Genomic DNA, 16082 nt, shown 5'->3' with positions numbered 1-16082 from the left:
GCTCGGCATGATCGAAATGAGAAAAAGAGGATATTAATGGCAGAAGAAGGCATACTACAGTATGTGTAGCAGAAGTCACCCACTGGAGGAGCGTAATGAGTTTTCTCAGTTTGACTGATGTGGATTTCTTCCTCTCACTCAGAACAAGAGGGTGAACTGCCAGCCTCAAAGCGCCATTGATCTACTATGGCAGTGGTTCTCAAATTGGGGTCCGGGGACCCCCAAGGGTCCTTGAAGGAGTTCTAGGGGGTCCCAAGCAAACAATTTTAAAATAGCATCAAAACCAGTTTAACCGCTTTAACACTATATACAGTACATAGGCAATTTGAAATCTACAAGTGAGCTTGTTGATAGTCTATTTAAAACAATTCTTGAAATGTTTTGAAAATGTGTAATATTTTTTGAAACATTTGAACACAAACTGTATGGGTTTACCGCACAAACTATTTTCAGATGGCCCTCCATGGCCAAATGCGCATCAATTTGAGGGTCCTTGACATGAAAAAGGTTGAGAACCACTGGACTATGGCAGCGCAAATGGCTTTTTTTTTCTCAAATCAAGTCAGTCATCACCACAATGTAAGTGAGGTCTGACGCTGGCCAGTATCTCCAGGCCACACTGTTATAGAAAGGGCACACGTCATTTTAGATTACTTTCCCAGTGCACCCTCTCAAAACTCAACCCCTTTAGGTTTGGCAAAATAATGTTTTTTTTTTTTTTTCTCTCTCTCTCTCTCTCTCTCTCCTTTTCCCCAAGACTGGTGAGATCATAATGGGTCTTTCTATTTTGGGGCTTGTGACTGCTTTTTTGCTTGCAAAAGTTTTTAGCTGGTGAGGTGATTCATTATTACACAGTATGTGCTGCTTGATTCATGGCGGGGTTGGATGGAACACACGAGGGTGCTGTTTTGCAGACAACATCTGCTGGAATGTGGAACATGGTAAAGAGGTCAGGGGCTTTAAAATGCTTTCACACATCCAACACTGTGCACCTGTTTTCACGCAATGAGCAAGATATGGACATCTCTTGTTGGAATGTTTGGAAGCAACATCATTTACATTTAAATGTTTGATGTCTGAATTCTAGTCAGTTAATCAATGAATTGGTCCGTTTTGGTCTTAGTCTTTGTTGGATGAGCACATCTCTTGTAAACTCTAGATATAACCCTTTAATTCTACCAGTCAGGACCTTTGTGAAATCAACTTCAGAAAGTTCAGCCATCACTGAGTGTGTTTGACTGGTCTCTGCGCAATTTGACAGATTTGTAGTTTAAATCAACGAATCGATGATTCAAACAAAATTCCCATAACTATCAGTCAACTAATACCGTCTTTAGTTGTCAGAACAGTCCTATATTGTCTGTTTACTTTTCCTTGGGTAGCTGTGGATCTCCTCAAAAGCATGCACAATCTTATACGGAATGCAACCTACTGTAGAATCAAAATCCAATGCTACAAATCGGCATATGAAAAGTATTCATCAAGAAATAAAGCATAAAAGTGGAATGACACTTTCATACAAATAGTCAAGGCTTATATTGGAGCAAGAACATTTTAACACCAAGAATAACACATATCCAGGTTATGGGTTAGTGATATACACCAGTGATGTTCAACCTTTTTAATCAAGCACCCCCAGTTTGATGATATGCATTAGGCCAGTGGTTTTCAACTGATTGTGGACCAGGGACCACCACCCTGACTGAGAATCAACCTGGGGACTACCGTTGTGTTGGGAGGGGATATGGGCTAAGTTTAGTGCTTTAGTAACACTTGCTATGCGTCCCATGTCTACAGTATACATTCCAGTGATCCCACTGTTTCACAATCAATGGTCCACAGACTACTAGTGGTCCATGGCATAATTAGGCCTGCTCAGGTGGTCCATGGGAAAATGTTTTAAAATGTAAATGCATAAATCAAATGTCATAATCAAATGTCAAAACATTTTTGAATTAATAGGCGTGGTGTGGGCAAAAAATCTTGAAATTAAATAATGACTGTTTAGGGCTTGATTTCATTCTATTCCTATCCCACGGTTACAGTTTACAGTTTAGGCATTTCATCGCCTAAACTGTAAACAGGCATTTAAACGCTCTTAATCATATGAGTGAGCAGACACATGTGATATATGGGCACATTTCTTAATAATGATGACTCAATCAGGCCACATCTGGTACACTTCCACTTCTTGAGATTCTAATTCCCTTTTCTGTGGAATTTCTTGACCTCCGACTTCCCAGTAACTGACAACATTGACGCATCGATCACCAGGTCATTTAGTGCACTGTTCCGTGGAATAAATTAATTTTCTTAAAATATCCTACATTAATAAATGCATGTTCACGGACCACCAGTGGTCCGAGGACCACCTGTTGAAAACCCCTGCATTAGGCCAAGGAGTTGAGTGAATTATTTTTAGTGTTTAATCTCTGGGACGTGAGATCCCAATCTAAAACTGTAAAATCCGCAGTGTTAATTTAACTCTGTGAGTGTACAAATGGAACCAAATGGACCCTTACGGGCACATTTGGTTCCATTTGTACACTCTCTGATCCTAAGGGGATTCCTAACTATCACTATTAGTTGGGGACCCTCTGGACCCCCCTCACATGGCCCTGAAGTCCCCAGACCCCACGTTGATCAGTGACCTATACAGCGCTCTTAACCTATTAAGACCTGAGGCCGATTCTACAAAATGCCTTCTAAATCAGTAGTTCTCACACTTTCAAGATTTTTTTACAAGCTGAGCTTGTACATCTGCTATTTTTGAATAGCCAACGCAAAAATCTAAAATGACACACATGCTTTCCTGGTTTTAATGGGTTTGAAGGCTAATATTAAAGGTAAATGTAGTCTGTGGTTTCCTCCAGCTTTTGAGGCAAATTATCCTAAACTATATTTTTTTATTTAAATTGGTTTAGGATCGTTTAAAAAAAAGTTGAAAACTAACATACAGTAATGTGCTTCTTCATTGCTGAATTGAAATGGCAATGAATGCCATGGGTTTTATGAGACATAATTTAGACCAGGGTACAACTACAATTCATCTAGTCTTGAAGTAGCCTAGCTATTACATTGGTATTCTCTCTCTCTCTCTCTCTCTCTCTCTCTCTCTCTCTCTCTCTCTCTCTCTCTCTCTCTCTCTCTCTCTCTCTGTGAGACACACACACACACACACACACACACACACACACACACACACACACACACACACACACACACACACACACACGCCCCCCCCCCTCTGTCTCCCTTCATTGCCCACCACAAACGCTGCTGCAGGTTGAATCTATTGCCCCGAATTTCCTGTCACATGATTGGAAATAGGATCCCTGCGTTTCTCTTTACTATCTCTCTCCCTGGGCTGGTGTCAGTGAGTGGAGTGAAGCGAGGGACCTGCCTTGAAGTTCAGGGACTTTTTTTAACCAAGGACTTTCGTAGAGGAGCGACTTCTTCTTCATCTCCACAACAAAACCAGACAGAGCATCAGTCCCAGCTTCAGTCCACCTGAGACCCTGAGACTATACTCTCCGTGTCCCGACAAGCCGCTTCCATCCGATCTCTCTGCTGCTTCTTCTTCTTTTAACGATGGATTCTTCTACAATCACCGCTGCCATCCTCCTCGCTGGCTTTCTATCTTCGGCAGCTTTCAACAAACACTTCGAGACCGGTAAGTAAGTCCGATGATGATGATGGAACTTAAGAAATAGAGACTTTCTCTGTTTTTGTGCCTTTTTAAGGCTAATTTACATTTTTAAGTCGCATTTGCGGTGTTGTTCGATCAGATCAGTTGTTGCGCACTGAACCAAAAACAAAACCCAACAGAAAAACGGCACTCCACAAAAACGGGAATAGAGAATTCCATTCGCGTGAACTTCATTCATAGTTTTGTCTTTGTAACAAACCTCATTGTTATTGTTGCTGGCTGCAGTGTTGATGAGAACTATTTAGTGTGTGCTCTAGTCTCCGGAGTGTTTCCCAGAGAAATCTCAACCAGGGCAACTTATTTGTATGGACTTCTCTCTCTCTGTCCAAAACAACAGCCCGGCGTGTGCGCTATAGACTCCCGGACAGATGTGCTTGCCTTGCTTCTGCAGTGGCAGACAGCGCGGGACATGGGACATTTGTGACAGCCCGGGTCGCGATCGCGACCCGGCTGTCACAAATGTCCCATGTCCTGCAGCTGCAGCAGCATGTAGCCTCGGATCAAGACCTGTTATTAATGTATTTTCATCGATTTTGACATTTTTATGTCTTGATCCAAGGCTACAGCAGCAGCACAGCAGTGGCTTTTTGTTTGTTTGGTAATTGACATAGAAGGGGGGGGGATTATTTGTTTTTTTAAACCGGTTATTGTTTTGCCATCCATGCTGAGACGGTAAGATGGCACTGCATGCGGATCGCATTTCGTTATGGTTATAAGTGAGCTATTATTGGGCGACACATCAAAGTGACATGCGACACTGTAGCGACGGATTGCACTTTCAGATAGGCTTGTATCAGTATTGCCAGGTGTGTATCATAGCCTACTATGCGATAGTCTACTAAATGGTCTAGGCTATTATTATACCAAAATCCTCCCCAAATTTCCAAAATTTTTTTTTTAAATAGTCAGATTTTTTCTTGAATCAGCCAATTCCACATATAGTCTAAACAAATAAAAAAGGTTAAACCAAAAAGCCTACAATATGCCATGGACTGCAGAGGCTCCCACATCACAGATGGATCTCCATTCAGGGCTAGCCTTTCTTCTCCTCAGAGAAGAATGTCTTTTAATTTGAATATCTAATAATGATGACCACACAAACCAAAACTTCTCCTGCTGTAATTTGTGCTGCGTTTCATGTTGAAACGGCAAATCCCCATGCTTTCCTTTTTAATTTTTTGTCTCTTAATTATACCCTTGGACTCAAATTAGAGGGCCCACCATCTGGGCCAGTGCGTAAGTACTCCCATGTGTACCTATGTATTAACAAAGTATTTAAAGCTATGGTATTCCCCCCATCGCAATGGAGGGGGATGAGAAAAAAAGGCAGAGTTTACCCTCAGTGCAAGTCAACTGTGCCATATAGTCACTGTACAATAAAACAATAATTTAGAACAGTCAGAGGGAGCGAATGGCTTGAGTCTGTTTATGAGTGCAACTCTTTTGCTCTATTCTGGATGGCTGTCTCTGTCTCTGTCCGCATAACACACAGCCTACTGATTTGACTGTCCCATACATACCATAGGAGTCACATGTGGGTGACTGCTTCAGATGAGTGGTATGCATTGCCATACTGCAGCTATGGTTTATATGCAATGTCTTGTCACCGCTCAAGCAAGGAGTATAGTCACAGACAGCCTGCTGTTGCTATATCAGTGGCTCTCAAACTTTTTCCATGTCAAGGACCCCCAAAATTATATGTAGCCTATTTGGCCGTGGACCCCCATCTCGAAATATTTTGGTCCAGGGACCCCCAGAAGCAAAGATTTGAGTTACAAATGTTCGCTTTAAAAAATATATAATATTCAAAGATTTGCAAAAATGTTCACGATTTTTGAATAGCCAAAGAAATCTAAAATGACACAGACGCTTAATGGGTCTTAATGGGTTGATATAGCATCAAAATCAGTTTTGACCACTTTAACCCTACTGTACATGCGTCTGCTATTCAAAAAATAGCTAATCTACAAGTTCACAGCTTGCGGCAATTTTTCAAAATATTTTTTGAATATTTTTTGAAACATTTTAACAACACAGATCTCGTATGGGGGTCCCCTAGCAGCACACATGAAACAGATTGAGACGCACTGATCTAAATCAAATACACAGACAGGAACACTTCCCTGAAATGGGTTGTGCACGATGTGCAGATCTGGCAGTCCCTTTACACAGGGAAATCCTGTGTTAATCCTGTGTTCATTTGACTAGTTAACCACTTAACCACTTAAACCCTCTTGACTTAGTAAAACCGGCCCTGAGTCGGCTCTGTACTCGGACCGCTTTTAGTCTATACCAGATCCCTGCGCCATAATTTGCTGATCTACAAGTTGCAACGCGTTGTGAGCTTATAGATTTGCTGTTTTTGGCGAATGTTCCCCCCATAATATGGATGCTCAAGTGGTTAAGCCCTAGTGAAAACAGCCGATCTAAATGATCACGATGCGTCGCAGTGTGACACGTCACACGCGAGCTTGTAGATCTGTGAATTTTGACGTTTTTGAAACTATGATGACCTATGATGACCTGCCCATTGTAGGGACGCCAGGGTTAATGTGGTTGAATGAACGCTGAGGATTGTGTTTCCAACTTTCCAAATCACATCACGCAGAAATGGAGCATTCTTATTTCATCTTATGCAATGGGATTATCATGCATGCACACACTCAGTCCCTCTCTCTCTCTCTCTATCTCTCTCTCTCTCTCTCTCTGCACGCACACGCACACTCTCTCTCTCTCTGACACACGCACACGCACACACTCTCTCTGGCACACGCACTCACGCACGCACGCACGCTTAAACACTCTCTCTCTCACACACAAAAGCACATTTTCTGCAGTATGTCTGCGCAAATCTCCCATAGCCTTATATCAGGTCGGGTGGAAACCTCATATGTCCAAAACTGTGACACCACGTTTCGAGCTTGCAGATTTGATACTGATCAAGTAGGGCGTTGATTTACAAAAAGTTCAAATATGGAGATAAGAGGTTTCTGCCCCGACAGCGACGAAATGCACAGTGCAGTGACAATATTTGTCTATCATCATCCCCTCTCTCCTCCGTGTTTCACCTGAAGGGACAATATTATAGCAGCGTTCCTCAACTCTTTGGAGGGACGTCAAAGATCACAGACCGTGTCTGTTTGGAGGTAGTCGAATATCTTAAACATGTTGCACAAAACCATAACTTGCTTTGTCGTAACTTGTCATCACAGAAAATGTGTATTTGAAAGGTTTCAAAAACAGCGAAAACAGACGATCTACAAGCACACAGTTGTGAGTTTGTAGATCGGTTGTTTTCGCTCTTCATCGTACGACAAGTACATAGGAATTAAGTTGTTAACGTGAGGCATTTTTAAAGGAAGAACCATGTTTAGACACCCACATGCTTATCCTGCACTTATTATTATATTCAGGCCTGACGTTGCTCACTTGGCAGCCGCTGCAGGCCTCTTGACATGAGCACACACACAAATGGAAGCCATCTCCTGTCAGAGAGCTGTCACGATGAGGTGTAATTGAGTTGCGCCGAGAGCCGGTAATGTTCGGGGAGGTTGTCGGCGCCGCGAACAAGCCAGAGCCGGTTAATCTGCAGGGAATTATTCTCCTGTTGTCGTTCCCTCTCAGGGGATTTAGCGACGGCCTCGTTGACGGGGTCGGGGTGGGGACGCTTTGCCCTCTTTTCAGGCGAGAGTCCTGCAGTCACGTCACGCTCACACACATCCAACTCTTTTTTTTTGTTTTGTGATGTCATGTCACGGCAGAGGGGAGCGGCACATTGTTGGAATGAGCACTGAGCTTACACACTTTGAAAAGGGCTGTGTTTATGTTCAGTAGCAGGGTGAGCAAGCAATGTGTGTGTGTGTGTGTGTGTGTGTGTGTGTGTGTGTCTGCCTCTAGATCTGTCTGTCTGACTGCATGCACTTGCACGGGAATTCTGTCCAATCCAAATCAATCTCCTGCATCAGGGAGAAAAAGGGCAAGATGGATACCCCCCCTCTATTTATGCCCTAAAAACAGGCAAAGTTGTAGTCCTCTGGGGGTCATCTTTATAGGCGTTTCTTCCAATTACCCGTGCGGAGAAACATGAACACAAATAGCATAGGTGGGAGTTTCTCATGCAGAGTCTTGATTGAGGGCAAGCTGTGACATTTGCCAGTGTGGAATTCACTCCAAATATCGGATCAAAGAATGCCGCGGCTGTCAGAAATAAGGCCTGTTGTAGAAAACAACGGGGTTGCTATCTGGGTGCGTTCGATTCCACTTTGGAGTGATGTGAGGCAAGACGTGTATTACAGGCTTTCCTTCTCTCCTCCACGCTTGCCAAGGCTCTGCTGAACTAGACATGCATGAAATAACTTGTAAGGCTGCACTGGAATGACGCGCAAAACGCTCGCGCTCCGCGCGACAACGCGCCACATCAAACTAACTCGCTGCTGATTGAAGCAGCGACATTATTTCCAGACTGGGTTTCTCCAGCACGTGCATGGATGGATGGCGGACCTGGAAACGGGGGTCCCTCCCTAGTACCTACCTATAGGGAGCCCTCTCCCATCCCCACTCTCCTCCTCTCCCAATTCGAAGCAGGGCAGGTGGTGAACAGCACAACACCGGGTCTGAGTGAGAGGCGAGTGTTTCCCCTTGTGTCGCTCGACGCAGCTTCAGATGAGCTGCTGGAACTGGCAACCCGCCGCCTTGTGCTTCTTCTTCTTCTTCTTCGAGGCCCGACCGCCGGGCCAGCAGAGCTGTAGCGCAGCAGGCCTGCTGCGCTCCGTCAGGGCCATCACACCCAAACCGCAGAAGACAGCCCCTGCGCTGGCCTTCGCCTTGCAGCGGGGAACAGATGAGGCGGTGCCAGAACACTGGCTTGGATCAAAAAATGCGGCACATGCACTAAGCCACTGCTGCACAGTAGCTGAGATGGGAGATACGCATTATAGCTGATCGTCGCTGTCGGGGCAGAAACCTCCTATCTCCATATTTTAAGTTTTTGTGTTTTTTTTCCGTAAAATGTACGCCCTACTTGATCATCCTACAGCGTCACCCCAAAAGCATCAAAAGTAGCTGATCCGCAAGCTCGACTTGAGCTTGTCGATCTGCTACTTTTGAATTTGAATCCTGTTTTGGACATATGAGGTTTCCACCCGACAGAGACGTTATGCTCATTATAACAATTTTACAGCCTCTGTGTTTCCTGGGTCGATATACAAATGTTAAAATCCGGAGTGTTGATTTAACTCTTCACAGTGTAAAAAGAGATCTTTGAGTTATACCTGATTTATACTTGGTTGCGCGCACCACAAATAGCTGACAATGTCGTGCTGAAACACGTTGTGAGCTTGTAGATCAGCTATTTTAGGTGCACAACCAAGTATAAATCAGGCATGTTTTTCAAGTAAGAGAAGTTCGAAGAAAGAGAGAGAGAGAGAGCAAACCAGGTGAAAGCTTTCCCTATACCATGGCCTATCATTAAGTATGTGTGTGTGCACGTGTGTGTGCGTGTGTGTGTGTGTGTGTGTGTGTGTGTGTGTGTGTGTGTGTGTTTGTGCGCGCATGCCCACACATGTGTGTAAAGTTCAGATGTGAGGTCTTAACCGAGGCCATCTGGAGAGTCCATAAACCCCCTGTGTTCCTGCTCCGGGTTTTACAGGGGCCACGTCGAATGTCTGACCCCGCAGGTCTCACATCCTCCCCCCACTGACCCTCTCCACCCCCCCACCACATTTACAGGCGGACCCGTAAGGGTCCATTTCGGTTACATTTCGGTTACATTTCGGTTACATTCTCCGAGTTACAAATGGATAAACTAACAACTGAGGATTTTACTGTGTAGCCACAGCCCTCTCACCACGCACACACACACGCATGCGCACACAGAACACACACACCCACACACACGCACGCGCGCTCCTGTATCGGCCTCCACTTAATCTTCCCCGGCTCTCTTCGTGTAACTGTAGTCTAGCCTCCATCAACCTCCACAACCCCCAGGACAGAGAGATCTGTGTGTGTGTGTGTGTGTGTGTGTGTGTGTGTGTGTGTGTGTGTGTGTGTGTGTGTGTGTGTGTGTGTGTGTGTGTGTGTGTGTGTGTGTGTGTGTGTGTGTGTGTGTGTGTGTGTGTGTGTGTGTGTGTGTGTGAGTGTGTGAGAGAGAGAGAGAGAGAGAGAGACACACACACACACACACACACACACACACACACACACACACGCACAGAGGGATAAGGCGGGATCCCTCTGTTAGAAGATAATAACAGAGCATCCTGTGCCATCTGTGGAAACGTGAGCATGATGGCGACAGGGATGGAGTTTGGAGGAGAGGCCGTGGCTTTTCCGTCAGGAGGTCAAACGTACAGCGAGAATCACCGACACCACCGCACACAGTGGTGGTCGGGGGGGGGGGGGTAAACCCCTATCCTCTTAGTGCAGGGAGTGGGGAGGGGGGAGGGTTGTGGAGGATGGTCTGTAGGTGGTCTCAGATGTGGGCCCTGTGGTACCCCTCTTTTTTCCGGCTGGGAGATGGAAACCTCTCCTCCTCCTCTTGACAGGCTTCTGTGCAGCAGACACTGTTCAGACAAACCACGCGGCTGGGATCTGAATGCGTGTGTGTGTGTGTGTGTGTTGTGGTTAGGCTGCACAGTTACTGGACTTGACTGTGTGTGTGTGTGTGTGTGTGTGCGTGCCCGTGCGTGTGTGCGTGTGGATCTCATGTACAGTATGTATGATCCTTTGTGCTTCTTTTGCGCATCTCGTTTCACTACAGTCTCGTCTTTGTTAAATCCCCAGTCAGTCCGGCTGCCTTTCGTGCTAAAAACGCAGCCAGTCAGTGAGGCCTTTCCTCGTCTCTGTGCTGATTGTGTCCATCCATGCATAATCAGTCCCGCGCACACAGTAAAATCCTCAGTGATAATGTAACTCAGAGAGTGTACAGATGTAACCAAATGGACCGTAAGGGTCTCTCTCTGAGTTACAGACCCTGCTAAGGTCCATTTGGACCGGCCCTTACGGAGCCCTCATAAATCTTTAATGGAATGTCAGAAGAGGTTAACTTTTGCAAGACATACGTAACACAACAAAAAAAATTACTGTCCATAATGGGCCCGGACTGACTCCCGGTCAGGGGTGGCAAACAAGGGTGCGGGGCCTAAATTTTTTTAGATGGAAAGATTAATGTGTGAAATTCATATTGCTATTATGCACCGTCCTCAGTTGGCACGTTTGCCAGCAGTGGAGCCTACCAACATGGCCTCAAGGGTTTTATGACTGCAGCGAGTTTGAATGTAGTGCATTTATAGACAGGAACAGGAAACTGGGACAGGGACAGGAAACTGGATCAAAAAAAGAAACTGGTCAGTGGTCAATACATTGGATTGCTACCCTACGTTACCTTATTGGGTTTATGTTGAGGTGATTCCCCCTCTACTACACCAGAGAATCTACACTACATATAGAGAATCTACACCTAGATGCTATTTGATAAGGTCATAGCTTCTTATTTTGATTGCTTTCTTGTTGTGACGGGATGTGCTAGACAACGCTGCATACATTCTTTTATCTGCTGTCCTTGCTGAGCGTAACCTTAGCCTGCAGTATTGTAACAAGCTTGCTTTATGAACATGTATAGTGGCAATTTAAGCATGATTTATGTTATACATCTACAGGCGTTGTGCGCTTGTAGATCTGCTATTTTCGGTGCCGGGACACCATCGTACGACTTAAGTATAAACCAGGCTTCAGGGTTAGGGTGTGAAGAGACAATGTAGAAAGAGCGAGGGAGGGAGAGAGAGACGAAGAATGGGAGTCTGAGCGAGGGAATGCCAGAGATGCCAAGAGGGAGAAAGCGTGATAGCTTTTCCTTTTTTAAATCTCTCTACACTCCCTACGCTCAGCATGCCCTGACTTGTAAAGAGACGCCAACATTTTGAAGAATACTCTTGTTTACTTGGCTGAAAGTGAGTTGAAGTTGGCTCGCTATCGGCAACAGAAAAAGGCTGGACTGTGTTACTGGTGCACGGCATGTGGCTCCGTGTCAAGCAGCTGGCCAGTCACTTCCTCTTGACCTCTGGGTGGTGCCTCCGTGAAGGTCATGTTGCGGCCCGCCGGCCTGGCCGGGATCCTCCAGTCCATGCCAGTGGGTTGGACTGCCCAGGAAACCGCCGACCGGCGGTGAGATGGACAAGCAGACCCGCTTATTATAAACACAATCACGGTCATTACCATACCACTGTGATTGTTCCTCCAACTGTCATGTTGCTCTGAAGAGTTCAAAGGCTCACACGTGTTTGATCAAAGCACTTCTCTCTCTCTCTCTCTCTCTCTCTCTCTCTCTCTCTCTCTCTCTCTCTCTCTCCCCCAGTCGCTGTCTATCTCCTTTCTGTGTGCTCTCGTTTTTTTTATTCTTCTCCTCTTCATAACCTTTGTTCCCATCAATCCTTTAAAATTGTTCTCTCACCTTGTGCAAATCACCACCTGCCCGGCCGGTTGGCATGCAAAGCGACCGGGGCCCAGCCCACCACTTCAGCGTCTGTGTGCTGGTGGCAGCAGCAGCGAAAGCATGTCAGCCCCTTCCTTCAGAGGTGGCAGGGCATGACAGATGTCAGAGTCATGTAAAGCATGGGAAAAATAGGCCTCTCCAAACAAAGTGGTGTCAGGTTGACTGCGTCAGCTCGCTCCCTGAACTGTCGAGGCGGCCCCCGCAGGACAACATGAAATTAAGTTGTCAAGTAGCCGCCCGCTCCGCCAATCCGAGGCCACCGCGTCCGGCTCCGGAGGAGGCCGTGCAGCGCAAAACTGTCAAGAGTCGAAGGAGATAAACAGAGTTTGGGCGGGGGAGAGCGCACTCGGCTGCTCTTGTTCCATCACCGAGGGCTAAAGTAGTGGTTTGTTTCGTCACTCAAACGTCAGTCACAGTGCTGACACTTCAGATCAGCTCTGTCTGGTTTCCGGAGCTTGTAGCATTTGCTTTACCTAACATCTTTCTCTGTAACTTTTAACCCTGTGAACCCCAGCATCCCTGTTCTGGGCATGTCACAATAGGCGAACATTCGACAAAAATAGGCAAACGTTCGGTGGAGATAGCCGAACTACAAGCTCACAACGTGTCGCGTTGCTACACATTATGAACTTGTAGATCGACTATTTTTGCCATTAGGTGTACAACGAAGTATGTAGGATTTAAGTGGTCGATGCTCTCTTCCCTGTCGATCCTCCTCTATCGAGGATTCTTTTCGCAGCTTTCTTTCTGGACTCTTCCAGCATTTTCTACACCCCTCCACTCCCTTCCAGGCTCATTTGACTACCATTATGCATGAGCGGTGTTCACCAGCCTGCTCATGTACCTCCTTGACATTTATTTTGCTTATGTATGAGGAGAGCCACTCCGGTCGTTGCCGGGTGACATTCTCAGGCCTGCCGGTCCAGCAGTCGGAGCCCATCAGTGGGAACACACTCCGGGGCAAGAGGGGCCAAATCAAACCGTAATGAAATCCCATTGTGACCCGTGTTCCTCTATGAATTCTATTAACTCCAACATAAACAATTGTTTTTCATTATCGAAACTCAATTTAATTCACGGGGAATCGGCGCTATATCCGAAGGCCCTGGAGGGTAAACAGAATTAAACAAAATATGATTTTCCTTCTTGCCAGTTTCGGATTTATATGAGTTTAAATCACATTGGAGATTTACTGGCTTTGGGCATTTTCATAATAAGAATGTGCTGTCGCTTTTCTCAAGCAGGGCTCATTCGAGCTGTGGAGGCCTTCGCTTTTATCTTCCCGAGGAGAACATACGTACAGCAGGAGAAGAGACTTTGGGTTTGTTGTCTTTGGTTCAACCCCCAAAACCATAAAGCGCTCTCTTGTTGTTTCTCCTTTTACGCATACTATTAATACAGCTTTGACATTGTATGATTGAGGTGAAACAAGCTGTTATTCTTCCTTTGATTCAAACATGTAACATATTCCAAACATCACGCCAAAGATTGGTGGGGTGTTTCGCAAAAAAAAATCTCCAGTGACCACTGACCAGAGTTTTCAAAGCAAACATGTATTTTCGCGGTGTCGCATGCAGCTCCGAGTTTTGAGAAGCGTAACCAGGAACATAGCGGGAGGATATTGAATTGCTACTGTGTGAGACATGACCTGTCCAGTGAACTCTGGTTCCTTTTATACTACTAGTTATGTTTGGTCCAGGGCCACTGAGGTCTGTGCTCCAGCGCAGGCAGAGGAATGGCAACCACTTTAACCCATTAAAACCGGGAACGCATCTGTGATCATTTTAGATATTTGCGTTGGCCATTCAAAAATAGCAGATGTACAAGCTCACAGCGCGTCACTTCGTGCCGCGCTGCGAGCTTGTACATCTGCTATTTTTGAACATTTCCGGAAACATCTTGAAAGTGTGAGAACTACTTATTTAGAAGGCATTTGTAGAATCGGCCTCAGGTCTTAATGGGTTAAATAAATGGAGAGTAATTTGGCTGCAGTGCCCGGGGGCCTGGTGCAGGTCCAGCTGCAGCAGTTTGTGGCCGAAAAGGCAAATTGTCGCCTTCCCCCCCCTTTCTGCAGGAAACGCCCACAGACAGAGCTATGTTGACAAGGCCAAGCAAGTGGACATGGTTAAGTGGACAGAACAAACATAAGGACAAGGAAAGGGAGCAGACGCAGCTAAGTGGACAGCAAACAAAGGACCAAGGCCAGTAGTGGGCAGAGCTAAGATGCCATGACAGGGAGATGGACAATGAAGAGAGAGAGAGAGAGAGAGAGAGTACACAGAACAGGGATGGGATGCTGCGTTTTTTTCATGGTGGTCCATTGAAAGAATATGGAAATAAATGTCCATTAACTGAAATGGAGATGTTTCTCCCCTGAATCGAACCCTTGAGTTAACTCGACTTAAGCAATTCAGTTATATAATGGCCTCTACTTTAGAAGCACACAGGAACATCTTGGTCCAGTGTTTTCACAAACAGCCATTGTGCTTCCAAGCCGTGGAGCCAGTGATATCCCGTTGCAAAGTGAAGCTTTGAAAGAGGTGGAACCCAAAGGGGGATGAAACCCAAGTCGTCGAGAGACCCTGATTTAGTTGTCTGTCCTGTGTGTGCGAGGTGAATGCAGCTCCCTGAGGTGAAAACAAACGGGCCGGGCCCGCAGTAGCCTACGTGGCACCAGCCCGCGACCAACGTCAAACCGAGGGCGGTCACACTCGGCCGGTGCCATGAAACGGGATCTGCCGGCCCTCAATGGATCCTCCGAAATGGATCCCCTTCTCAGGGACTGCATGCAGTGGGATGCCCCCCCTGTCTCCTACCAGAGCCATCTGGTTCCCAGTACTGCGTGCTCTTCCCACAGCCACACAAACCACAGTGAAAACGGATCGCTTTCACAGTCAAGATCAGGAACTGGAGACTTGGCTGGTTTAAAAGGAGGCTGAATGCCCAACGCTTTGGTTCCCTCTGTAGCAGCCTTTTGTGCTAGTGTTATTGTGTCCTCGGGAGCATGTTTTGTTGCGGTTTATCTGACAGCCTTTTGTGATATGATACAGCAGTATTGCATGCGCTGTTCGCTCTTTGACTGGGTCAGTCAGGCGAGATAAAAAAAAGGGGGACACTTCGAACATAACAGTTGAGAAGTTGAGATGAATGCGTACTTTTGTGTTTTGTTTCATTCAAAAGGCCTGCATCTTGATTAAAAAGGAAACTTACACTGTAGGGCAGGGGTCTTCAGCAGGTGGTCCGAGACCCCTAGGGGGTCCTCAGAGTTACTACAGAGGGCCCACATCTTTGTGTGATAGGATAATAATGTTATATTAACTTGAACCCTAGCATCCCTATTTTTAGGGGAACATTAGCCAAAAGATTGCAGATCTACAAGCTCACAACTGACCCCTGCTGTAGGGCCTGAGAGTGTAAAAACAGACCTGTACGGGTCATTATTGAAACTCCATTAAATCCTCAGAGGATGGGATTTGAAGCTCTGTTTGAGGGTCATGGAGGGTAACCTCTACTTTATTTTTATGACATAAAATGATATTCTTCCTATTTTTTGCCTATTTATTAATTTATATTCGTTGAAATAACAATGGCGAGTTATTTAGTTTCATCTTTCTGAGGAGAACAAGCTCACAGCTTGTAAATCGGCTATTTTTGCTACTTTTGTGTGACACTGTAGTATAAGATGAAGTAGGGCATTAAATTACAAAAAAAAACATAAAAAGCTGAAACATGGAGATACAAGGTTTCTGCCCGACAGTGACAATATTGATGCAGTAGGAGAACAGACTTGGGATGTTCGCTGAGAGAGTAAAAACGGACCCGTACGGGTCACAGCAAACAACCGTACAGAGCTTAATGAACTCTCAGGGTTTTCTTTTTTAC

At 45.7% G+C, this 16082-nt stretch overlaps 1 protein-coding gene across 2 annotated transcripts in view; it reads left to right on the top strand.

Annotated features, from left to right (window-relative positions):
• The first annotated feature begins 3391 nt into the window (after nt 1-3391).
• Nucleotides 3392-16082, top strand: part of kremen1 (kringle containing transmembrane protein 1) — a 76740-nt gene continuing 64049 nt past the window's right edge. For both annotated transcript variants that reach the window (XM_080434026.1, XM_080434025.1), the window contains exon 1: nt 3392-3673. In XM_080434026.1, the coding sequence (XP_080290152.1) occupies nt 3592-3673 (82 nt within the window). In that variant the 5' untranslated portion in view covers nt 3392-3591. The remainder of the gene's footprint in view (nt 3674-16082) is intronic.

This window comes from Gymnoscopelus braueri (genome assembly GCF_963280865.1).
Source record: "Gymnoscopelus braueri genome assembly, chromosome: 7".
NCBI classification, from domain to species: domain Eukaryota; kingdom Metazoa; phylum Chordata; class Actinopteri; order Myctophiformes; family Myctophidae; genus Gymnoscopelus; species Gymnoscopelus braueri.
Note: the sequence above shows the minus strand (reverse complement) of the source record. Positions and strands in the feature narration are given on the sequence as shown.